The sequence below is a fragment of the Anopheles coluzzii genome, chromosome 2, assembly GCF_943734685.1.
Source record: "Anopheles coluzzii chromosome 2, AcolN3, whole genome shotgun sequence".
In the NCBI taxonomy this organism is placed as follows: Eukaryota; Metazoa; Arthropoda; class Insecta; order Diptera; family Culicidae; genus Anopheles; species Anopheles coluzzii.
The window spans coordinates 46,011,688-46,038,033 of NC_064670.1; the positions used below are offsets into that span (position 1 = coordinate 46,011,688).

General features: G+C 40.3%; 2 protein-coding genes across 3 annotated transcripts in view; one reads left to right on the top strand and one right to left on the bottom strand.

The window, feature by feature from the left end:
- Window positions 1-1,765: 1,765 nt before the first annotated feature.
- Window positions 1,766-5,297, bottom strand: LOC120951569 (HIRA-interacting protein 3-like). 2 transcript variants are annotated; one of them, XM_040370350.2, is made up of 7 exons: window positions 5,200-5,297; window positions 3,838-5,043; window positions 3,588-3,744; window positions 3,146-3,519; window positions 2,898-3,078; window positions 2,540-2,829; window positions 1,766-2,480 (listed from the first exon to the last, which is right to left on the bottom strand). In XM_040370350.2, the coding sequence occupies exons 2-7, from the start codon at window positions 5,021-5,023 to the stop codon at window positions 2,182-2,184; spliced, it is 2,487 nt and encodes an 828-aa protein (XP_040226284.2). In that variant the 5' UTR covers window positions 5,024-5,043; window positions 5,200-5,297; the 3' UTR covers window positions 1,766-2,181. The 2 variants fall into 2 exon arrangements, with proteins under 2 accessions (XP_040226284.2, XP_040226283.2); XM_040370349.2 differs by having other exon boundaries at window positions 5,135-5,270.
- Window positions 5,298-12,165: 6,868 nt separating this feature from the next.
- LOC120951865 (uncharacterized) overlaps window positions 12,166-26,346 on the top strand; it is a 100,547-nt gene continuing 86,366 nt past the window's right edge. The window contains exons 1-2 of the mRNA XM_040370844.2: window positions 12,166-12,484; window positions 20,123-20,325. Of these exons, the coding sequence (XP_040226778.2) occupies window positions 20,315-20,325 (11 nt within the window). The 5' untranslated portion in view covers window positions 12,166-12,484; window positions 20,123-20,314. The remainder of the gene's footprint in view (window positions 12,485-20,122; window positions 20,326-26,346) is intronic.

Here is a 26,346-nt window from a genome sequence, read left to right on the forward strand (position 1 = left end):
ATTTTTTAGTGTTTTAAAGCATTAAAATTGAGGAATGAATAATCCATAGTATAGTTGTACATCAATTCGACTTAAGTAATAGGAAATGTGTTTTTTTTATAATTCATTTGTTTTAAATATTTTGTAAAAGAGATTCATTTTTAATTTTACCTAAAATCTAAAAAAATATAAGGCTAAAACCAACGTAATTAATCTATGAGGGGGGGGGGTGTCGTCCAAAGTTACGAAATGTTACATCGGGAAGAGAGGGCGCTAAACATTTTTTTTACGAATTGCAAAAAAAAGCGAGATAAATATTATTCTTGTTATTGACGCGTTACGACATACAATACGCGTTCTTCTTCTTCTTCTTTTGGCTCAATAACCGTTTTCGGCCAAGGCCTGCCTGTACCACTTGTGGGGTTTTCTTTCAGTGGCCTATGGAATATCCCCCCATAGCAGGATAGTCAAGTCTTACGTATGGAGACGCGGTCCATTTGGGGCTTGAACCCATGACGGGCATGTTGTTAAATCGTACGATTTGATGACTGTACCACTAGACCGGTATATATCTCACTGCGCGGCTACCTGAGGTGAAATATACAGCGAAATGAACTATTTGACAAGTTAACATTCCCAGAACATTCCCTAATTGGAAGAAATTATGCACTGTTGATTGAAAAATGATGAAGTACTCGATATTGAAGTTATTTAATGGATTCAATTACGATTTTGTGCACGTTATTTGCTTACTTGGACATCAGCTGGTTGGTGTGATGCTTTATCCGTCAGATATTTTGCCTGTCAAATAGTTCATTTCGCTGTATATTTCACCTCATGTGGCCTCGCGGTCATACGATCTATTCATGCTTTTTATACACTAGTTAAATTACCCCGGGTACAGGGTTTCGCAATCGAGTTTATGAAGGCATCTTTGCAAAAACCATGGCGTATGATATCTGATTTTGGTGTAGGGTTAATCATACTGTTTCACTGTTCGTGATTTTTAGTCCAATTGTTCAACAAAAGGTATTATCCTTAACTCAGTTTCTATCAAAAATTATATTATGATGAGCAAATCGTACGTGTTAACAACTGTACATCAGGATTGTCCACTAAGCTGTTGAAAAATCCTTGGTCACAAAAGTCTTGTTCGCAAAATCCTTGGTCACACAAATATGCTCGAAAACTCCTTGGTCGCAAAATTGTTGGTCGCAAAATTTTTGGAAGCCATATTTATGGTCGTAAAAATACGCTCGCAAACATCTTGATCACAAATGCCTTGGTCGCAAAAATCATAGTCGCAAAAATATGCTCCCAAAACCCTTGATCGTAATATTCTCGGTCGCAAACCCATTGGTCACAAAATTCTTGCTCGCCACGTGCTTGGTAGCAGAATTCTTGTTCGCAAAAGTCTTATTTGAAATATTCTTGGTAGCAAGAGTCTTGGTCGCAAAAATATTGTTTCAAAAGACATTAGTCACAAAATTCTTAGTAACAATATTCTTGGACGCAAAAGTCGTGGTCGCAAAAGTTTTGGTAGCAAAATTCTTGGTCGCAATGCTCTTGGTCATACAAATTCCTTGGACGGAAAATTCTTGGTCATACAAATCTTGGTCGCTAACAAATAAGCTCGCAAACTCCTTGGTCCTTGGCATATTATTGATGGGTGTAGCCTAATAAATCACAATATACATAATATTAACATCAACAGGACATAAGGTACACGTGAACATATGCTGTGTTTTCTTACAGTAATTTGTTAAAATTTAATTTATTTTCTTCCAAATTGTTGTGGATAAAAACTTTCATAGTTTATTATTCAGTTTCTTTACAATATGTTCCACACAGAGTGAATCTAAATGATGTTTTGATCTTCAAAGGCATTTTTGCAGATAAATGATTAGTATGACGCATTGATATACATGTTAATTTTGCTTATTTACCTTACAGTTATCAATGTTGCTGTATGCTATTTTATGGCAAAATAAATCACAAAACAAATTGCACCTTCTGCCTTACTTTGTGACAAGAGAAACTAGTTCATCCATTTTGTGTGTTGGCTTTGCCAATGACTATGTAGTAGTGTACGTTATAATTAGAATATGAAGTGACTATCAAAATAAATGGAAATAAAATATAAAAACATACTTTCATATGTTTAGAATTATTCCTCTGGATTGAGGAAATGAAAATAAAAAATCATCCGTTTAAAGGTGTATTTGAACCATTGGAGCTTTCACCTATTGGTAATGTAGGTTCTTCGCACTGTTCCGATGGAACATGTGCAACCTGTTCTTCCTGCTCCTGTTGCTGTGGTTGCTGTTCTGATGAAGGCTGCTCGCATTGCGATTCCTGCTCAATTGTTTCACAGTTTGTAGGTTGAGTTTGTATCTCCTTCTCCTCCTTGCTTTGCAGATGCTGTTCCGGCAAGTTACTTACAACTGGTTCAGTAGTAGAAGATTCCGAAACTTTCTTTGCCCTTTGCCTTGTTACACGTCCTGTAAATTTATAGCCGTTAGCAACAATGTTACCGCTACATTTTCATTTACTTTCTTACCTTCTCCGCTACCAATAATCACACTCGTATCCAAAACTTCCACCTCCTTTTGAAGCTGGATTTGTTTGCGAAGCTCGCGACACTTTTCATCCGTTGGCTCACCCTGGAGACCGTGCTCCTGGAGGAAGCGTAATATTGCCTCCGCACGATCCTGGTTGGTTTCACAGCCTTGCCAAAGCTTTTGGTAGCGCATGTGCCGAAATCCTGCCATTTTTAAATATTCCTTCATCCTGTGCACGGATCGTATACTTCCCTGGTTGGATGCTGCTTCCGCTCTCGGTGATGGGTTTCTAAGAAAACATATGTGGAAAATTAATGCTATTTGTGTCTGTAGTATCTGCAGTGTCTGTCGAATTACTTGTAAATGCGGTAGTTGGAGGATTTTGAATACGAAGAATTCGTTTTCTTGGGCACGTGTTCCAATTGACGGTACTTCTTGCTGCAAGCTCCAACAGTTGATGCGGATTTCACGCTCCTATCAGGCCACGGTTCTTCGTCCGACGAGCTACTGCTGCTAGCATGAAGAATATGTAACGGAACTAAAACAGAGATAATGTTTGGAATATTTGTAATGGCCCAGCGAAATATTATTGTCAATCGCAGTACCATTAACGTTTCCAAAGTAAATATCATTCGGAATATCTTGCGAACGGTCGTAAAACCGGTCACGCTTTGGATGTTTCTTCAGCACCAATTGCTGCAACTGCTGCTGCTGATAGGCGGGAAGTTTCAAGCGTGCTATTTCTTCCGCCTTTTTTGCCTTCCGTCGGATCCATTCTTCTTCCTCGTTGTCACTCGACTCGACCCCATCATCGTCTCGATCGGTGCTGACTTTTGCTCGCGAATGATGCTTTCTGCCCTTTTGCTTTTGATGCTGCCAGTGTAGTTTAGTGCTGACGGTGTATACGCGATCGGATGCGCCGAAATAGATATCGTTCGGCACATCTTCACTCGACGAGTTTGAACAGGAACCGAAGGGACTGTGAAACAGTGAATAAATAAATTGAAAAATATGGCATAGCGTAACATGTACTTATCATTTACTTACTCATCGCTCGTTTTGCGGTACTCTTTGTACCTTTTCGATTTCTTTTCCTCGTCATTTAATCTATCTTTTTCCGCAATTGCAATTCGATTACGTTTCCGCATTTGGCACTTTTGTGACGTATGCTGTTTGATTGATCGTCCTTTAGAATTTTCCCCATCTGAAAAAAGAGAAAAAGTGTTCATATTATCGGACGTTTTCGTGCTTGCGGTTGTTGCATTAGCGTTACAAGAAGTAATCTTTCCATCATTACCGTCAATTCCATTGTGTGGATCGTACTCATCGTTTGAATCAATGATAGGAGCATCTAGGGCAACGATTTGACCCATCTGACCAACAGCCACACCCTCCATCACTTCGCCATTCGGAACATCTTCCGTCTCGTCTATAAACAATCCAGCTGGAAGTACCATTTCGTCTGCTTCCGATTCCTCTTCCCGACCAATATCTTCCACCGAGCTAGTAACGATTGGATCCGTGTCCACTTCTGTTTCGTCCAATGCTGCCGGCGATGTTACGAGTTCTTCCGGATCGGTTTCCTCCGCTGCTAAAGTGTGTGCCTGTACTAGTACGACATTTTTGAACAGCGATGAAACATTAGGTGAATTTTCGGTGTCTTCATCCGATAACACAGAGTCGCTACTGTTTTCATCCACGTCGTGGTGGGATTCAACCAGTTCTTCTTCGTCTGCGGTAGGTGTGGATTGCGTTTCAATTGTCGGCTGTTCTTGTTGTTGTGTGGGCCCATCTTTTGATTCACATTGCAGTTTTTCGTCGTTTGCTTCCTGAACCTTCATTGCGCTATCTCCATCATTTTCAGTACGATTTTTTGATATTGTTTCATTATCTAACGTGCCGCTGCTTTCGGAAGGTTCGGAAGGACTATTCCCATCGGTTGCCTTCGTTGGTCGTCTATCATTAGACACATCCATGACAGGATTGTGAAGGCCGGAAGTGGAGTCCGATATAAATGCAGATGATTCTGTTACACTGGAATCCATCATAGTTGGTGCATCGATACGACTACCACCAGCGGGTAATGACACGCCATTGCATGCAGTTGTTTCGGCAACAGAATACAAAGCTTGTGTGGATGGCTGAACATCTGCTGGCAAATCCGTGCTTGGCTCATTACTGGCAGACGGCGATGAGTGAATTTGCAGTGATGGTGGGTTGTTGTCCAGAGGATACGGAGTTTCGCTAGCTGAAATTGGTCCCGAATCAAGGACACATATTCCCGTTGGGTGTGTAGTTTCGATGACCGGCACCGCTGTGACTAAATTAGGCACAGGTCCCACTTCACTAGGATGCTCATACGAATATGCTTCGACAGCCATCACGGCCGCTGGCATTAGTTGCGCATAGACAGGCTGTTCGACGTTTGCAGGTTCCTGATTAGGCTGGCAAGGTGTGGATAACGCCGGTCCGTAGTCTTCCATTGGTAGGGTTTGGAGGGAAACTGTAGGTAGAAAAATTTACAAAACAAACAAAACTTATGTATTACATTACTGACTCCATTGCCGACTCCGTACGCTAGAAGTGATTCGTACATCTACTAAATAAATTTAAAACGGTGTCGTTAGGATGGGTTTTACTGATTTAAACTAATAATTACATTTTAATAACACCCGATTCTAGTTTGTTATTTGTTGATTGTTTATCTTCAAGGTCAGCAATCTGGCGGGTTGGTCCACCGAAAACAGTTTGACAGATTTGCATTGAACGATCATAAAGACCTTTCATGGCAGACGCCAAGCGAATGTTTTCACGATTTGAAACATTTCGCATGAAATGTTTCGTATTAACAGTGCTTGACGTAACATTATTAATACTTTTTTAACCTTCGTTTCTATAACCAAAAATACACCCTCATCTTTATGACCACCTACCCGGGTAAGTAATACATTTTATAAGGGAATTTGTATTTTTATTGGTCAAAAAATGTCTTATTCAATTTATTCTATGCAGCTATAATAACAATATTTCTTTTTATTTTATAAATTTATGAAGTATGGCTTTTAGTTACATAAATTGAATGCATATCAATTAGTTCAACTGACACTAATACACCGCCATTTCTTCCCGACTGTCGGTGCAATCATTTCAATCTATGTGACTTTAGAAGAATATTAAGAGCTAGAAAACTTATGGAATAGATTCTATACATATAACTACATGCATTGCTATACATATCATTACAAAGTTAGCAACTAATCGAAACCAAAATCCTTTATTGTATGTGTTACCTACACGGGTAGGTGGTTATAGAAGTAAGGGGTAAAAGTTGATTTTATTTTTTAAAGCACATTTCAAAAAATTTAAAAATTCTGAATTTTTTACCACTTTTGTAAAACATGTTTCTCTAGGCATTCAAATTTTTTTGGATCGATTCGAAAATCCTATAAAAAGTTATCATAAAAAGAATATGTAAAACATGCCCGGGTAGGTGGTTATAGAAATGAAGGTTAAAGTAAATAAGTACAGTGGAGCGCCGTTTATCCGGGTACCTTTTATCCGGCTTTCCGTTTATCCGTGCTGTTGAGGAATGACAGTTCAATACAAAAGTGACATTGCGTTATGAGGAGGATATTTGAAAAAGCGGTTATAAGAGAACATTGTCATAACAAAAAACACTATAATTCATGGCAAATTTTAAAAAATCTTTCAAAAAACATGAAGTTAATAAAAACTGGGTTATTTTTATCAAAAAATCAGAAAAATTTCCATAAAACAACCAGGAATTGGTGATAAAATATATCATTTGACTCATTATCCGTGTTTTTCGCTTATCCGGGCGAGGTCAAGTCCCGAGAAGCCCGGATAAACGGCGCTCCATTGTACATTAATCCGATAGACGGATTGTATGGTATCGCTTATCAGCGTTGTTACAAGCTGGGCTTCTTCGGCAGACCTCGCGAAGGATTGTCCCTCAGCCAGTGGTGGATTTAGGGTGTGTGAGGGCCCAAAGCGTTAAAAGGAGTAAAGCCCCCTTGAATTTTTGAATCAAACACACTTTAATGGTTTGCTCTGGCGGGGGGGGGGGGGATCCCTCTACTGAACCCCCATAGCTTAACAGGTTGGCTGATAAGTCCCCGGTCTGACACATAGATGGCACCGCTAGTATTAAATGCATATTATTTTTATATAGTACCAACCTTCAAATGATTCGTGTCAAAATTTGACGTCTGTATGTCAATTAGTTTGTGAGACAGAGCGTCTTGTGGCTCAACAACCGCTGCCGGTCAAGGCCTGCCTTTACCCACTAGTGAAGTGAGCTTGGATTTCAGTGACTTTTTGTTACCATAGCAGGATAGTCAGTCCTACGTATGGGGGCACGGTCTATTCGGGGCATGAACCCATGATGGACATGTTGTTAAGTCGTACGAGTTGACGACTGTACCACCAGACCGGCACAAAATTAGTTGGACAATTAAATTGGAGAAGAAAGAAATTCATAATCGCTTGCGTAACACGCGTATTGAATGTTTATGCATGTAGCGTATATCAATAGGAAAAGTAAACACATTGCAACAAATACAACAACAACATTAAGATTTCAAGATAAGTGAATAATTTAGCAAATAAAATGTTTGCTAAAACGATGCAATTTTTACCGTCTGTGTGTACCAAGGCACATGGTATTTATCGATGATTTACGTGAAAAAAGTATCTGTTGTGTCCGCACAAAACAAACATGAGACGGTGTGTACGGCACAAACAGAATATGTATATTATCACTATCTTTGGTATCGTTATACAATAACACGTAATAAATAATAACGCATACACACACGCAATGCGGGGAGAGGACGGCTGGTCCTGCTCGCGCCGCGATCCTCACTGAGGACGTCACAGGATGACAGCCTTGCTGTCAACAGTGAGCCCTCAGGATGAGGCAGCGGTCTGTCCACAACAGTATCCATTTTAATCTAAAGTAAACAATTGAATGTTAAAGTTTGTAAAATGTTTTACGTGAATTATTGAAATATTCCAGCTAAATTATATTTTACTAAATTATTCAACAAAACACTTAAATACTCAACTTTAATATCTACTCTCACAATTCTATGAAGATGCAAGAACTTAAACCAAAGCTTAAAGTCCACTGTTGTGATCCATTTTGCTCCTATGTTGACGTTGAAGTATCAATTGCCATCAAAATAACAGTGTGAAGTGGTTTAACCAATGAGATACAGACCAAAATCTTTAACAGGTCCATTTTGCCCCGCTTTCCCTTACATGCAATTCGTGCCGTTTAAAATTTTCAATCAGTAGTAAGACCGTTGCCTGTTTCGTGGTACAGTCGTCAACTCATACGACTTAACAACATGCTCGTCATGGGTTCAAGCCCCAAATAGACCGTGCCGCCATACGTAGGACTTAGGTCACTGAAAGCCAACCCCACAAAAGGTACAGGCAGGTCTTGACCGACAACGGTTCTTGCGCCAAAGAAGAAGAAGGAGTAAAATCGTAAAACAAAACGCTTTCCACAGTTATAACCTGACGGAAAACTGTTAGACAAAAAACGGTCTCCATTAGAGTCAGGTGATGCAAATGTCCTTCGTTCAGTTAGGTAACAGGTTCAAATCAGTCGTCTAACATGGATCATAATAGAAAATCAGCATCCTTGACACTTTTTCTCCAACACTCAAGACACATAATTGGCACAATAATATGGACCAGCGCTTCAAACCGAACTGGAATCATATGAACTAATTCAAATCGAATAACGTTTGACCGAGTTTTTCAAGAGTTTTAACTATCCAACACACATAAAAATATTTAAAAAAAAGTCATGTCTTCTTGGTCGAAATTTCGTTCGATTTTCCGTGTCATTTTCCTATGTACTTGCCGTTCGAACGCCGTGGTCAGGTTGAATATCTTTGTTAAGGAAACTAACCGATGAGGAAACTACATATGTGTTGCTAAGAAAAACGATCCGTCTGTGTAAAAATTCATTCCACCCGTTCTATCAAAAGAAGCTTTTTTGTTTCAGAAAATGGCTGTCAATTAATATACATCTGGTCTCGATACGCTTTTTTTAAGGCTAAAAACGCTAAACAGTTGATTGACACTTTAAAAATTAAAAAGCATGCGTGAGCAGTGAGGTCAGATAGTATTTAAATGATTTATTAATTGATTATTTAATTAGATCGCAGGATTGAATGAATAAGATAGTAGTTTTGTTATTCATTAATGATTTGAAATAAAATAAGTTAAATAATAAAAGTAAATAAAAGTTCATAAGTATTGCAATTTTAATAACGTTGACATACTTTTTTTTATAACACTCAAAACGCAGGGCTCAATTGGAACTTAAATGATTTAAAGAACATTAGCGTAATTTTGTAAAGGAATTAGAAATTATTTTGAAAAACTTTGAGGCATCTTAGTTAATGTTGCATCACAAGCAATATAACATCTCCTACACATGTAGCAAATCGTTTATCAGGAATGCGCGAACATAGTATGCATAGTTTTTTCGTCCTTAAGCAATGATTTTAACACACATGAGGCATTATGCAATTAGTATAATGATGTTTCACAAAAGTCATTTTTGTCCATAATATATTTGGTACAATACAGGTGCAGAAGTGAAAATAAAGTATAGTCATAAAACCCAAAAAATATCATTATTGGTGAGATTTTATTGTAAAATGTTTTAAGAGTTTGGTTTATTTATTTTTAAATATTTCCACATTATAAAAACTTTATCTTTTATATAAATAAACTCGAAAGCTTCTGTGTATTCGAAAAGAAATTGCTGTCTCCTGCTCCATTAATACCAACCAGATTTGATGAAGAAATGGATAATTGGTAGGCTGAAGGAATCCGGTCTGATGTCATCGTGGCTTAAAATCGAGCAACTCATCAAAACAGTAGAATGAACGATGGTTAGCAATTCTACGCACGGGTTCACTTGCTCAGTCACGCTTTTGTCGTTGCTTTCTGGTTAGCTAGTGGATGGGTTTAAAACTACCATTTCCTCTTGGAAGTAGTGCTCCGAATTTAATTGTTTCTTCGATTTTAAACATACTGCCGGGACGGACCTAGTATACCGGATAGGAAAGAAATGTTGACCAAAGAAGGAAGTGACAAAATGGATGCCCACATAATAAACGCTACACATCTGTACTCTCGAAGAATACGAAAGTAGGAACTAAAAATGTGACCAAATTTTATATATTGAAAATAAAAAATCTGAATAAAGTACTAAATAAATAAAGTGAAATATTGATAACAAAACTAGCTATATACAAAATTAAAATAAAGTTTTTATGTTATAAGTTACCTATTATTTAGATTTTTTCTTTAAAGTGAAATTTACCAAAAGCTTACAAAACACTCTGTTTTAAAGTCAAGGCCTGAAAGTTTCAAAACATTTCATTTCTTATTATTATTTGTCTTTGACTTATTTGTCACACCTAACCTGTTATAATTACAATTTTGATGTATCCTATTGTTCTAAATGTATTTTAAAAAAGCAATGAATTAAAAAAATATACCTTAAAACGATAGGAAAATATCAATCTCCGAAACTCTAACCGGAACCCGGTAAAGTAAACCAATTGAAGCCATATTTGCCGAAAAAATATTCTTACCCATAAAAATCCTGCCAATTACCGTTGTTTTCCAGGAGAACCTTACACTGAAATTGAAACCATTGTGCGGGTTGTATCAACGGGTAATTTATAGACTAGTCGATAATAGGATCAAATATTCAAACGTATCAAAAATAAAGCTAAGTAAAATGAACAGTCCTTTTCTACTGATTAAAACGCTATGCAAATGATAGAGTTATGTATACTAGAGTTTATACGCAAAGCACATCTCCTCCTAGAACTTGAACTTCATACATTGAAAAGGCATACTACTCGGTTAGATGTTTTTTCTGCTGTTAGGAGGGAAAAAAACTAATTTAAGTCGATCGCCACTTGATTGTGTCGCATCGGTAGCACACGCGGTCCCACGCTGACCATTGGCTCGTTTAGTTCATGTGGCGTTAATGTTTTTCTTGTTTTGTTGTAATCCACCGCTGCCGTTGTTTCGATATTTATTACACTTGAAGTGATGCCGGTTTCCCGTTCGGTAGAGTCGATATCAGCACGACCACGCCCATGTCGTGACAAAAGGGGGGTTCAATGTTTTTTTCTTCACCTCACTGTTGTTTTGATCCGTTTGTTTTCCGTGCGACATTTTATAAAGAGATGTCCATGTGCATGCGTGCTGTTGGTAAAACATGAGGATATCTTTTATTTTAGGATTTAAAAAAATGCACATTTATCAATTTATCCAAAATTATTTAAAATAAAAAAATCACAACAGTCGAAACATAATAAACAGTAGGACCTTCAATTAAATATATTTAATTACATCTAAATAATACTTCCTAATTGGTAACACATTCTGTAATGTTAATATTTTAAGAACTGTTCTATTGCATGTTGTATTGAATGAATTTAAAAACTCATAAACCTTGAATATTTTATTTTTTTTAAGTTTATCTCACTTTTTTTGAGAAACTGTTAGCGCTTGTTTAAGCCATAAAAATAACAAAGGATAAAATGTTTGCTAGGGTGTGACAGCGAGTAATTTTTATTTTTGTTTGTTATTCAAGAAAATATGAATGAAAAGAATGCCCAGAATTCAGACCGTAAAGTAGTGAATGAACCATTTTCACCCGGATCTTCTCATCTGTCTTTCAATCGTGACTGGTTCGACCGATTGATCGATCGATCAAGAGACGATATTTTTTTCCATTCCGTCACGACCAAAATTTTGAAACCTTCGAACTGTCTGCACTAGCAGCATTTCAGCCTGCAACTGTAAACAAGCACTTGCGTCCTTATCAAAAAGCGTCAGGTAAAACAATATCCTGCAAAATACAAAATAGCTCAATTCTACCTCTATGTCTATTAATAATTACACTAAGTTCCTCAAATTGATCCACAATGGGAGGAGTAAGGTTGAACTATTACTGTGGCCCATGTGGATGCTGTCGAGGTTACTAACCAAAACGGAATGGTTGTTATGCGCAATCTTGCTGAGCTGCTCGCTCCTTTACGCACCGAGATCGGGTTGGACTAGTGGTTGTCTCTGTTGTCCATTGCAAACAATCGCAGCGAGCTACTGATTGGATGGTTGATCGTGGGAGCCTTAAGTCCGGTATGGCTCGCGCTCGTGTATCGTGTTCGTGTGGTTCTGCTTGTGTCGAGCCGTTTTAACCTTTTTATCCACAGCTTTGATGCGGTGTACCATTCAAAATCTGCAATCAAATTTATATTGACGTATGAACGTAATGATATCACAAAAAAGCATTACGATTAGTAAATTTGTCGTTATATTACATGTTTGTTTTACAAATAGAATTAGAAAATTAAACACTACTAACCGGAACTGATAACTAGTTCTATACTGTGGAATTATCTTGATAAATTCAAATTACCATTGATTTCCAACTGTGAGTATTCACAAATACATTTCAAACATACTACAAACTCATATCACAATGAGATCGTTTCACAACAAACTCTACGCTGTAGTGCGGTGTACAAGCAGATCGCAGACACAACGGATAACCGGTTCCGATCGGGCCGTCCTCGGCAGTAGCGGATGCTTGATCTTCAGCACCGGCGGGCGATCGAGCTTCACGCGGACGCGACACTCAACGGCCGGTTCAGTATGTTCGCTGTTCGTTTGGAATAAAGTCAGACTGCTTGAGGTTTGCCGGTTGCATGCAGTACGATCGTACCGCCGTTGCTAGATCGTCGCGATCGTATTGTTTTGAGTACCAGTGAATGTTTCTTTCAATACAGTTCCATTTACTAATGTGTTTTGCAAAATTGTTGCAATCGTGTAGTGCGCGTGAATGTTTTACTACCTGTGGTTGTGAAAGAATTGTACGTATGAATGTACAGGGAAAGGTGATGATTTTGTTTTGAAACAATAGTGTGCAATTTGCTGTGACGATTACCTTAAAGCAAATTTACTCAAATGGTAAAACATTCAATAAGTTGTACTATGTACAAACATGAAACATCTACCGTCATTTCGTTCCAGCGCGCTCAAAGCGAGCAATACAAAAAGAAGCGAAACAAGTGTTGAATCGCTTACCAGCTCAAATGTTGACCAAAGTGATTAGCGTTAAATTAGCGAGTGAAATCAGAGCAATGTGAGGTGAATGGATAAGCGCGAAATGCGTTTATTTTTTCACTTCCGCACTTTGGGCCTTCTGCAAGGATTGTGAAGTGAACGTTTGAAGTATGTGTATGTATGTATGTATGTATGTATGTGTGTGTGTGAGTGTTCTGATACGCGATCGTAGAAGAAGACGCAGTCTGAAACGTTTTCGAACTACGATCGTACATAACAGTTAACTGAATGTGATAAAAGTAACAGCACAGGATTTTTGGAGTTGAGTGATGTTGTGAATCTAAAAGTGTATAAAAAAAATTTTTTTTTTTTTTAATATTGAAACAAGCCAAGTAAAAAGTGTAAAAATAGTGATTTTTGTTTTATGATATATTGTATAAATTTACAGTGAATTTACTGCTATGATTTTAATTATAATATCATAATAATGTAACAATTTTATAATGAAAACTAAAGTGAAGTTCATATTTTGGTCAACCCATGTGAATAATTTGCGTACATTTTTCTGTTCTCACTATGAAAAATTTAAATCTCGTACAAAAGACTTCAACGATTGGCATGCAAATAGTAAGCGACGAACCTGGACCAACTTATACCAACCTGAAAACCGCAATGAAACATATTATACTCAACCATATGTCGTCTAGACAAGCTCCTCAGTTTCTGCATGATACGTGTTTGTTTGTATGATAATTAATTTGAGTCATTTTTTCGTCACCCGATTGGATTTGGAGCAATTCCTTGATGAAGTCGATAAAACACACTTCAATTAGAGTGTTGTTTGCACGCTGGTGATGAAAAGCCTAGCAGACTTGTGAAGAACCATTGACTGTTGACATCATTTTCATCAAAATAATCCCGGACATAGGATGAGTGCGTTTTGTTGTTGCAGGTTTCGATAAATGTATTAGACAGTGCCCTTCATTCGTTGCCCTATGTCAATTGTTGCGTGTAGTTTATTAGTAAACCATTATTAGTAAACCATTCAAACATGGTTTTCTAGACGCTACACGGTAACAAATACACCTTCTCATAGTCACATTGTACCCGTGCCAACGTGAGCAGTAGTTTGTCTTGCTGCTGATTTCATACGCTACGGATGCACATTTTCACCTCTCCCGTCTGTGATAAAATTCTTCAGATAGCACACAACACATACGACACACGCGTGGTGTTTGCCGAAAAAGGGTTAGAGAAAACGCGTAAAGCCGCTTACGCAACATGGAACACTCGTTGCATTGTTACTATCAGTGAAAGGGCGGCGATGATGGTGCTGCTTGCGCTGGTACTGCAACTGAAGCTTCCCGTCGACTCGAAACACCGTACATTGGTTCCTATCAGCCATCATCGGTATTAGCATCAAGATAGGGACAAGCATCGAGTACTACCCGGTTTTGCTAGTCGTACACTGTGTGATGAGGCACTGAAAAAGTGCATACAAAAGCGCTGCACTAGGGAACGGGAATTCGATTGGTTGCGATTCGATAAGCTTCCTGCTGTGACCCGATTATCAGCTACAAGACCCATCCGGGAAGGGTGCTGTACGATGAATCTTGTGTTCCTCCACTTGGTCACTAGCTAGGTAATATTGAACCAGTCAGCACAACGAGATATTTATGAAAAATGTGTATAAATTAGCCTTCAAAATACACAATAAATTGTAAGTAAGTAAGTTACACAAAAACTTTCCTCGCAAGTGGCGAGGCGTATAATAATTTAACAAATAATAAATTTTTACACAAAGCAAGTCAAACAGATCACGAATTTCGCTACAGACAACACATCTCACCTGTGTATTGTGCATCAGTACTTTACTAATAACAAAATAAGCCATGTTTACTTCACCTTCCCTCGGTACCCGCAAATAATAACCGGTCGGTCTTTTCATAACCACCCGGAGAAAAAAAAATGGTTTAAATACAACCCAGTAGTAACGATCACCTAGCGGGGGCGCTCCGATCGATCGAACCATTTCGAAACGCAACAAGCAAATCGAATTTTTCAACTACAAGCTCTTTGACCCTTGGCGATCGATCGGTGGGTCCGGTCGGAAGCAGTAACGAAACGGGAGCAACAATCGGCAAACAAACGAAAAATAAAATCTTTCAAAAAGCCCGATTGTACTTTGCTGGCGACAAGTATCAAGATCGATACAAGAAAGCGGCACGGCAAAAAAAGTAACAAGAAAATCGAACCTAATCGAAAAGAATCCAGCAGCTTAGCCGCATCGGTGAACCCCATTCCCATAAGGCACGTTCGATCCTGTAGGCCAGGATGTGAACAAACGCGCTCACAGAACATTGCATTTGGCTGCTTCACGATATCGTCCGGGCGCATCACCCTCAAGCTGCCTTCCACCATTCAAGCCCTCAATATCGATCGTTGTCGGAGAACAATGTCTTGTTCAAGATTTCTATATTGTCAACATAATATTTGAAAATTGTGTCTCATTTCTTTCACTTTTCCCTTCTCCATCCTTACGATCTGGAAGCCATTGGGCGTCTGGGACATTATGATCAGCGAGGAAAGGATGGTAGGCGAAACAATCGGGAGAGTGTTATCGCTCGTCCGGGACATGGTTTGATATTTTACTATTTTATTCCAATCCAAAAGGCACTCGTATCGGTCGGCAACATCGCTGCTGTTGACGGTCGCCGCTTTGGAATGTCGCCAACATTTTGGGCGCCCGGTGGACCGATCGTTGGCTGGGTGGGTTCGGATGGTATGGCACAGTTCTGCGTTGGTGACTCTGTATGAGTGTGTGTAGTTTTATTTTTATTGCGCTTGTCTTAATTTCCTCCCCATTCCGGGTCCCTGTTCATGGTTGTGCAGATTAAACGAGAGAAGCACAGAAGCTGACTCCCCTTCCTACTGCAACAGGCCGGTAGATGGCACCGGTCTGGGTGTGCAATTGCAGTTTGTTTTATTTTCCCGTGTATTTTTTTGCCCATTCGATCGGCGAAACACACGAATCTTTCTGCTGCTGTGAAAATCGAAGAGAGCAAGAAAAGGAACAAGCTGCATGTTTGGAAAGGTAAAATTTATTTTATTGAAATGGGAGACCGGGAATGATTTCTTTTGTTCTGCACAATCGGTAATATTTCAAGTGCGAGCAAGGAAAAATCAAACAAAACGCAAACCTCATTCTGGCCGTCTGGCGTTTGGGTGGTATGCCGGGTGGATTTGCAATGGAATGGTTTTTCTTTGAACGGTGTCGTCTTTCTATTTTTTTGTGTGTGTATCATTTGTTGAGCGCTTGCTAACTGTTTGTTTCCTTGAGTGGCATCGCTTGTGGGATCCACTGAATAGGGTCACTTCGTAGTCTGGCTCAGTGTTTTATTTCTCAGAAGCTTCTGTTTTGAATATTACCCGAGCCTGCGCTTGAAGACATACAATGATAGCTGCAGGCACTAAAAGTTAAGGTGGATTGGTCTGCTTTACAGAACATGATACGGACTGCGATATGATAAGCATTGGGCAGGTCATGCTGATTTTGAGCGGGTAATTTCAAATTATTTAAAATATGAAAACTTTCATTGCTTTGATTGGTCTGTTCAAGATCATTTATGTTGCATTACATTTCTGATATGACTTCCACCAACGCCTTTTAATGATGAGCTCTGCGTTTGTTAGTTGCATGAAATGAAATCATGAAGATGACGTTTATTAATGTTTGCGTTCATACATCTCTTTTAAAAACATTTTAATACAATAATTATTTGAGATGCATTGATTAAATTGAAAAAAAAATCTCGTCGATGATGAGTGGGATATTCAATAAAATAAAGAAAATATTTTATTTTTATTATGAGTATTAAGTAGTATTTTTCACATGTCTTTAAGATATTTTTTAATATCTTAATATCATTTAATATCATAATTGTATTGTTAGTTTCATTTCACATGCAAACTAAAAAAAAGTTGAATAAATAAAATTTCAAGTTTCAAATCTTTATTAAAAAAACCGTAAATCTGTAGATTTTATAAATAACTTGACATCAATTGGATAAATCTATTATGGTGTGTTGAACCAATATGATCGTTTATTTTAAAACCTAAATATAATGTAAACATAATAAACATACTGCGTTACATGTAGTATTGGTATGTTTGCCAGCATTCGAATCTGAATATCGCCTCATCTCGAGCCAATCATCCCTAACGAGTGCAGCTTCGTATCACCACGATATCAGTTGCGTTACAGCAACAGAAACAAATTCCGAATATCTACCTGTATGCATGATTTTGCTAAGGATGCAACAAGCATGATCATTTTTTTATCCATGCATTCTTACACTTACTAACATTTAATTTAGGGGCTGGGATCGTGAGGCAAGTAATAAACCAAACAGCCACGACACAACCTATCTCCTCGCTTTGAGTCAATGCACAGCAGAATGATAACGAAATTGTACCTACTGTCGTGGAGTAACTCGAGCACGAAAAGCAATGGCATTCCTTAACAGCTTCGAATCGAAGACACTGTTTTCTGTCGAAATGACACCGATATGCACGCTGTGCAGTATGCAAGTTAGAAGTGGAGGCCTAGGCAAGCGGCCCGTTTGCCCGTGGTTTTTATGGTGGGAACCCACTAACTCGTGGGTGAGAAGTTTTATGACGACCACCGGTGTTTGCGGTAGGACGATAAAACGGGCAGCAGGCATGATTTTTCGCCACGCGGATGTCACGATAAGCGCCACCGTTTGTTTCGTTTCAGGGTCGAACAATCGGTTTGTATCGTTTGTGTTTTACTGAGTCCGATTAGTAGCGATCAAATGTTCTTTTTTGCGTTTGCTCTAGCATTCTGGTAAAATTAAAATTGTACCATCAATGTACGATTATTGTACAATCTTTAGGTTGTAGTATTTATTGTATTTTTTTAAATCCAGTCGAATAACCACATTTTTCAGCAGTATAAGTATGAGAAAATAAAGGCTTTATATAAAGACATGTTAAGCCATTGTGGATCCTACTGAAAATAGTAATTTGCTCACTAATGCACCAGTTTATGAAAAAAAACTTCCCGACGGGTTATTCCAAAAGCGACGTATATGATTCATTGACCACTCTATCGCAAAACTCGTCTCAACTTGTTGATAACGCATTGTGTGACCAGTGCTAAGGATAAATATCCCAAAGCGAGTCCACGGTTTTTCATACCAGGTTGCTTAGCAGCTTTGATTATACAAAGATGTCTCTAAACCTTTTAATGTGAAACCCTTTGTCCCACTCAAAGCCCTCTTGCGGCGGTTCGATATCAAAATTAAAATGTAACCTATTTGTCAAGCTCCGTAAGCCCTGAAACAACGACGCCCAACCAGACAGAACATTCGGTAGTGCGTCAGACTAGGCTGAGCATGATTGGTTACGGCCGCTGAGAGTAGATACCACCGACGACTAGGAAGAGAAGGTAGGGAAGTTGATTCATCTAAGAAGGAACCCATTTTTCCTGCTTTACTGCCACTCACCGAAGCAACATGTACTGCCCGCATGTTTTTCCTGGATGCGCTTGTTCTGCGCCGTTTGTAACTACAAGCAAAGAGTCTGACAATCTGGACCATAGATAGCGCCATTTAGCTTGACTGATTTTTCTCGCTTCCTGCAGTGGGGACGTTAGTCCATTCTCGCGCAGTGCTAAGGTAGTGAAAATACAGTGAACTTTATTTTACATGACGCTTGTTTATTTGCGACATGGGTTTGTTTGTTTGCGTTTTTTTGGTTTACAAATGGTGTTCCGTTTCCTTGCGTTCCTGTTTGTATGGGCAAGGGCAAGGGTTTGCTAGACTGGGTCGATGATTTGCAGAGGTTAGCTATGCTTTGGACTTTTCTTGTAGAGCATGGTTGCGACATGCAACAGTTTAATTACAACCGGATCAGGAAAGGATGAACACTAGATCAATGGTTGTAGAGGATCACTATAAGCCCTAAAAGGTTGAAATTTGTGTCACTTTGAAAATGTTACGTTTGTCTATTTATGTTTGAGAGAATTTCATTTTTATACCATAACAACAATTTCACTTGGCCGATTTGCAGTTCGAATGTTTTATTTTTCTGCTTTTTGTATCCACTATGCAGCTCATTTGACTCCGTCCAAACCATACTTTGAAACGTAAACGCAGCTCATTACCCTGGACAAACGTACAAGCCGCAAGAAAAGCCGCGAAAAAGACAAAAGACAACAAAGAAAACAAACAGGGTCGTAAAATGGATCACTCAAACCGATACCGATCGAACACCAATCGTTCAGTGGAAAAACTTTTCCTTACTTACCAACCAACCGTGTCTGCTAGTTGGCGAGCCTAATTTTCCCACCCGCATCTCATTTGTAGGTCAGGAAGCTTAGTCGGTTCATTCACCACCGGCCATTTTCCTCTACCACCCGCACTGCACCAAAATCGATCGACTGGCTCATTCCGTCGAACCAGCGAGCGAAAGGTTGTCATTTACACGCCCGACCTACTACAGGGGAAGAAAAAAGGGCTCCACCCCCTGAGCGCGAAGGGGTTGGTTAAATTTATCGATCCCATTCCGGGCGAACAGTAGACAACTGACAACCCGCACAACGCATTTGCTGACACTAATAAGATCGTTTCCATGTCGCGCCGATGTCGTTCCGGATGGTGCGCGCAAGGGTTCCCATCCTGGTGCTGGCCAGATTTTTCCTCTCTGCGTTTTTGTTTTTACCGGTACCCGTCCGTACCGTACCGAACGCTATGGCTCCCGCTTTGTTTGTGGCTCGGAAGGCTCGTTTCATTGGCGAGCAGTCGGAGACGCGTCTGGGACATGCTGGGAGACCGTGCCGGATGGTAGCGCCCGGTGGCCAACCGGTAGACTTTTTTCTTTAATGACATCACTTTGTTACGACAACGCATCTCGCGTGGTGGCCAGGGGTAGGTGTGAAGAGTGAAGATTGCCAATGCTAACACGGACACCCTGCGTGCTGGGTTCGAAAAGGACCAAAGGCGATACTGGGTGCGTTGGATTCAAGACGCCACCAATACACGCAGTTTCCCGGGCGAAGATGTCATTTATTTTGCGTTACCACCTGGGGAGGAAACCCCCCACCAAGACTCGCGATCAAGGGAGGGATGAAATCGATGGAGCAGGGATTTGCCTCGTGTTGATTGTTAAATGTACCGCTGGGGATATTTCAGCGTGTGGGAAAGGTTTCTCGTCTGGGATGTTTATGTTGTGAAGCGTTTAAGCATTAAAATTAAAATGTACCCTGAAGGCAACCGAGATAAATTGGACTTGCAAGTGGAAAGTGCATTCGTTTCTATTAACATCAAATGTATGATGCATTTTTAACTTGCAGCTTTGAAATAATTTAAAAAATGTCATACTACAAAAGCATCACATTAATAGCGTGAACTCCTTCGTTTCAGCAAAAGTGTGAAATATACTATGTGATAAGTGATAAGCAAAGCTTTGTTCCTTAAACTCCTATAAACAATGTGTGTGCGTTAGAAGTGCATCGGGTTGTGAGTGCGAATGTGTATGTGCTTTTCCAGTAAGTAAGACGAACCATCAGCTCCAAAACGTCGTCGGCAGGGGAAATAACAAAAATCTCAGCAAATATGTTCACCAGGTGAGTAATAAATTAAATGAACGTTTGACACGTCTGGCTCTATAAATTATTTTAATATCATCGGCTAGCTCGGCTAAACAAATCAAACACATGTTCGCAAGACTCTGTTGCCTAGTAGGACGTCAGGCGAGAAACCTGCCTCCGAATTTGCTTCCTCGACTGCGATAAATATTTATAGCTTCTACGAGCACTTTAGGGGAACATTGTTTTAATTAGTAATCAACAACATCATCGCTGCCAGGGCATTCTGTGCTCGTGTGTTTATCTGTATTACTTTGCCATCGCAAGGAATCCACGCAAATGGAGCCATTTAATTCGCCATACGATCGATACATGATCGTGATGCGTAAAAAATGGCGAACATAAAAAAAAATAAAACAAAACCAACCCAAATCGTACCAGACCCCTGATGGTACCCCCTGGCCGTACAGAGGAAAGGCAACAGAAGCATGCAAATTAACATTCTCCAAACATAAGCGCCTCGTAAAACATTTCGACGCTTCCCTTCCCCACACGATGTGGTACGCGCACCGGGAGAAGAACCTTCCTTAGAATACTACATCTCGGTTCAGTTGCGTTTGTTTCTTATTTTTTCATTTTGGTTTTGTTCTTGTGTGTGTGTATGTGTTTCTGTATGCCGATGCTCTTCTTTTGGGAATGATTCTGCCTCCTTCCGCCCGTTCCCGTTCCCCAGCAATTGGACGGTCCTTAAATGAGTCTTACACGCGCCACACGTACACGTTCCGGTATGTCGGCTTCTTGGGCAGTGTGATGGAGAGGAGGTGAAGCTTTGCTGGCCGGTGCGGGGTACGTTGGATCTCTCGTCGCTCGTCACCGGCATTCGTGGGTATTCATTATTGCCGTTTGGCGTGTGGCGTTGATTATAATAGACCGCCCAAGAGCAAGCAAACACAGCTGACCAGAAATAAACAAAACAAAACCTATTCGAAAGGTTCGTACCGAAACGGAGGTTAGGTTGACATGAGGAAGCATGGGTGTAGAAGCGATTCTGGCAATGCCACCTTAAAAAAATGCCGTCACACACGTCTACAAGCGTGTGTACTGAGGGCAAATCATTCAAACAAACTCGGGACCAAACATTTTAGATGACCACCAATTCTGTCTCTCTCACTCTCAGCTAGCCTTTCTTCTTTTTAGCTTTTCAAAAATGCGGTTAGGTAGACGGCAGGATAAGATCTCAAACCACCCGCGAGAGCAACTGCCGAAGCAAACGTTTGATGGGATTAAACCTAGCGGGGCCACCACTTAATGTGTGAACAATGGCTAGGTTAATCAAATTTAAGAGCTCCCTTTTAGACTCCAACCTATAAGAGGCTCGTCGAACCAGCGGAGGAGGGTAATTAATTTTATAGGCTTCTGTAGCTGTGTGATCGCCGTGTGTTTTCTGCTTAACTCCCTTTTATTGGAGCTTTTTTGTGCTCCACTACGGAACCTGGCAGGGTACCTACAACAGAGGATTAATTCGTCACACAGAATCATCCGGTTCGGGAAGAAGGGATAGGCTGTAAATCGACGGACAAGCTTATTGATTTTGTTGCTCCACTGTACCATTTCGTTGGATCGACTGATGGACATTTTTATGGGGTGTTTTCATCCATTTTTGGGTGGTTTAATGTATTCACAGACGAGATGGAAGACGGCGTAATAGGAGGCAAGGTGAGCATTGATTTTAATGGTTGACACTTGTTGCTACCCAGGTGATCGTTTAACGGTTGTCGCTACAACTTTAGAAAAAAGTATAACAACATGAGGACTATTTATCTATCTTTAATCTCCTAGCAAACTTTATTTTGCAGCATTTTCCAGCACTTTAGAGTAGTATCAAGAAATATGTTTTTTGAAATTTTATTACACTGAAAAAAAATATGGTACATTATATTAAAATACATGGCTCTTTTATTCCCTCTAGAATTAAACAAAAATCATGGAAAATACCAACACTAAATCAAGACAAACTTCAGTCTTATCACTCTATCGCATAGGCTTATACATATGTTTCGCTTTGAGGCTCTTCTTATAGCAAAAAGGCCCCGATAAACATATGAATAAATGATTGAAACAAAAACAAAACATTGCTTTCGGTTCGTTTTGGCAAACCGTATCCCCCGAAAACCCCCCTTGCCCTACGGCATTCCTTGTGCTGCAAAGTTGTTAATGTACACCAGATACGCTATCTCGATTCCCATTTAATACATTATGTACGACAGGCGGCGCTCTCCTAAGAGCGTGATTTATAGTGGTCCCAGAAATAAAACAACGCAACGAAGCTTGTGACGGGTGCGCTAGAGGCGCCTTTTTTGTAGCCTCCATGGTTGTTCGATTCATGTTTTTTATTTTGTTTTCAAACTGTTTAAAGGCGCCTTTTGACAGCATTTCTGTGACGTTTAAATGGCGCTAGACTTCTTGTCGTGCCGTGTCAGTAATGTCTTTCTCCATTTCCCATACAGACCGCAGACCTTACTGCTCCCGAAAATCGATTGTACGTAATGCGCAATTAGTGTGTGTTACAATTCTATCAATCAAACCACCGACCGTCACCAAGAGTCGGATCGGAATTAGTGAAGCAGGGTGTGCAAAAGCTTTTAAGTGATCGCCCGTCCTAAGCGATTGTTGGTGGGCTTTTAAAAGGAGACGCTAAAAATAGACCATCACTGCTGGATGGACGGCCCATAACGAAAGCATCGTGTCATAATGTGAGGCAACATCTACGACCAGGCATGAAGTTTGATATGTTTCTCTATTGGTGCGCAACGCACCGTTCGGAGAACGGTAGAAGTCATCACAGGTGGCTATATATTTTGACCCAGGGTTGATGCTCGACACTGCTACTAAAATCAATTTATTCAAACGATTGATCAAACGACCGGCACACTGATTTAGGAAGAAGGCCGCCCGTCTGCCGTTACAGTTCATCGAGCGGTATGCCGCTATGGTTCCCAACTCTGCGGATCAGGATTGCAGAAGTCATCAAGTTTGACGGTCAATCAAGGTAGCTTGCCTATTGTACGTCTGGCCCGGCGATTGGGGATAAAACGGAGTGTCGATTAAAACGAAACACCTCTATGGTCCATGTTTTAGGGAAGAACGTTATGTCCATCGCTGTTCATGTGTTTCGTTAATGCAAGCTGTTCGCTTCAGTTATTCTATGCGAAGACTTTCTCCTCAGCTTCGCACTGTACCCTTGATGATCTCGTTTTCTCCAACACAACAGCACCTTCGGGTCAAGATCCATATATTTTTCTCTTCTGCTCTTACACAAAGGTAGCAAGTGGAATTAACCTCAGCGATCGATAAGTCACACATCGATTCTAATTGCACCACCAAGCTGGGGCGCGAGCTTCCGAACGGCCAGCTCGCGTTGTCTACACTACGGCTTTCCGCGACCGCTCTGCACCGGATTTGGATGAGTGCACCAGGTGTGAAGTATTCGTGCAAACACACTGATCTTTGCCGAGGAAGCCAGCCGGGTGATTAGCCTCCGAACGGTTTCGGGTACGGGATGGTTGGTAGTGAAGTTTTTTAGGTTTGCTGGTATACATGTGTCGAATGAACTAGTTCCGATGATCTTCACCTTCACTGGGTGCCATCTATTGGCGATCTCCTTGAGGAAGATCATGAACTTGTATCGTAACTAAGTGTATATGTGTGCGATGGCTCGAGGAACAGGTTGAGGGTTTCTAAGAGAGTTCTAAGACGTTCGCAGCAAAGACAATGCAGATAGGTCTGTCTGCGTTCTGTCTTACTGCACGGTGATTAGCATCAGCCACGAAGGACACAGACTGACGCGAGTTGGGTTCTAATTAGTGAGGAAAGTTTGTCTAGCGAAACAATAACAACCAAAATCGTCACAACCAAAGTCGCTCTAGTTGTTGAAGTGATTAAGATGAAACGCGTGGTAGGTAGAACATATTTCGATATTACTTGTATTAAACTGAAAAGTGCAAATAAGTTGACATAATATTTTTATATCCATACAAACATTCAGTTACAGTATTCGATAGTTGTGGTAATTATATTGTGTCATTACACCCAAAACCATCTTTTGAGTAATATTATGCTATTCTTCTTCAAAATATTTACACAAAATCATTTAGCAATCCAATTATAATAAAATCGCTTTTCACTCTGAATGATCGAGCCATAACAATCGAACCTCTTCATCAGATATAGTGGGCTAGGAAAAAAAAGTCTTCTCTTGCACTATCTCGCTAGCGCCATCTAGACGTCCGCAAGCGCGGTTGGTGACGTTGGTGGCACTATTGTGTACCTTTATTATCCCCATCAACGGTCCTGGCTGCGCGATGTAGGTTTGTGAAGGATTGAAATGTATGCAGTTAACAGTGCGGAGAAAATGATTGGCCATTTTCCAGCTGTCACCGATCACTGCTCGTCGATCGATCAGTGGCCCAAATACTGTGCCACGAATAGTGTGTGGTTAAAGTACGCAGATGGAAGTGCGCGGGAAGTTGACTGTTTTGCATATCAAATCGTTTCCATCTTGCATACTGCACCTCTACGAGGCGGTTTGCTGAAGCCTGGTCGGCTGCTGAGCAAAATGTATGTCGATTGTGAGTCAATGAAGTGGGCTGTGAGATGAAGTAGCTCCCGGCAGGAATCCAATCCAAATCATTACTGTCAGTTGTGGGGATCAATTTTACGTTTCTTTGTCTTTGTTTTTTTCTTCTGTACGCCTTACTGCCTAACTGTCGTCTAGGGATTGATTTAAATTGAAATCGATTTGGGTCTTTTTTGTTGTGGCTTTCAAGGGCAATCAATTTCTTCTTTGTTGAATGCTTCGTTCAGCACGGTATTGTGCTTGAATAGTAGCACCAACTGCAACTTTTCCCTACTTCAATGTCTTCAAGCATACCATGAACCAATCCAGACTTCAAACTGCCACTTCCTTCCATGCTGTATCATACATTCTGTTTGGCGAATAGGCGCTAAACAATGTTTGATTGGAACTGAGGGCGATCTGATATTCGGCTTCTTGACGACGTTTACTACACGGTTCTTTGTTAAGTTGGTTTCATTGGTAATTGAGACGCAAGCCAATATTTTCAATATATCTGGGATAAACTGATTGGTTAATCAAAAAATAATAGGATCTATGATTATGAAAGATTATGTAAGAAATTAAATCAAATATCATTTGAATTATATTAAGTAAATACAGTTAAAAAGAAATCTATTCTTTACAATTGTTGAATTTAACCAAACAACATTATGAAAACATTCAAAAAGATATAGCATTTTTCTCTGAAGTCTTGTCCAAACAGTAAAGATTCACCTTGAATGCAGCAGAAGCCAAAGCTAACCGTGTGATGGTACGTACGATACGGCTGCAGTTTGTTTGTTCCGATAACGTTCTTCGCATTTTCTGGTCTGAATTTGTACCATCCACTAGCCGGGACGGAAATGTAGCTTAAAGAGTTAATTAAGGAGCGTCCCCGCACGGCGCACCCCATTAGCCAAAAGGAACCTCTTTGCCAGCATACCGGCAGGGGCCAAGATTACCGATCTTCACCCCAAAATCCGTAGCGAGCGCTTTCGGCCGAAACGAAGACACACTCCTCAATGGCCATCGTTCATGACGACGACACCTTCCAGTGAGTCGTTTTGCAAAATCTACCACCGAACCGACACTAGGGTGAACTGTCGCTTGACGGCGATAGAATCATACACAGCGTCAAGCCGCATGGAGCCCTTCCCAGAAGACTCCCAAGCTGTGTGTTAGGCATATGCCAACTGGATCCCACTCGTTTGTTTTGCTGATTACTATCACCGGACGGGACGCCTCGCCCCGCCCATTCCACGTGTCGGGTCGGACGGCCAATGTATTAGAATGCGTACGAAGTAAAGAGTTACGGAGTACGTTCGCAGGTACTTTTATCCGAACGTTGTCAGCCTATCATCCGCATCATCTTTGGGCGGGCGAAGAGGCGACCCCGAGTGACCGATCGGATGATGTGAGGCAAGCTACAAGATCTCCTGGCAGTG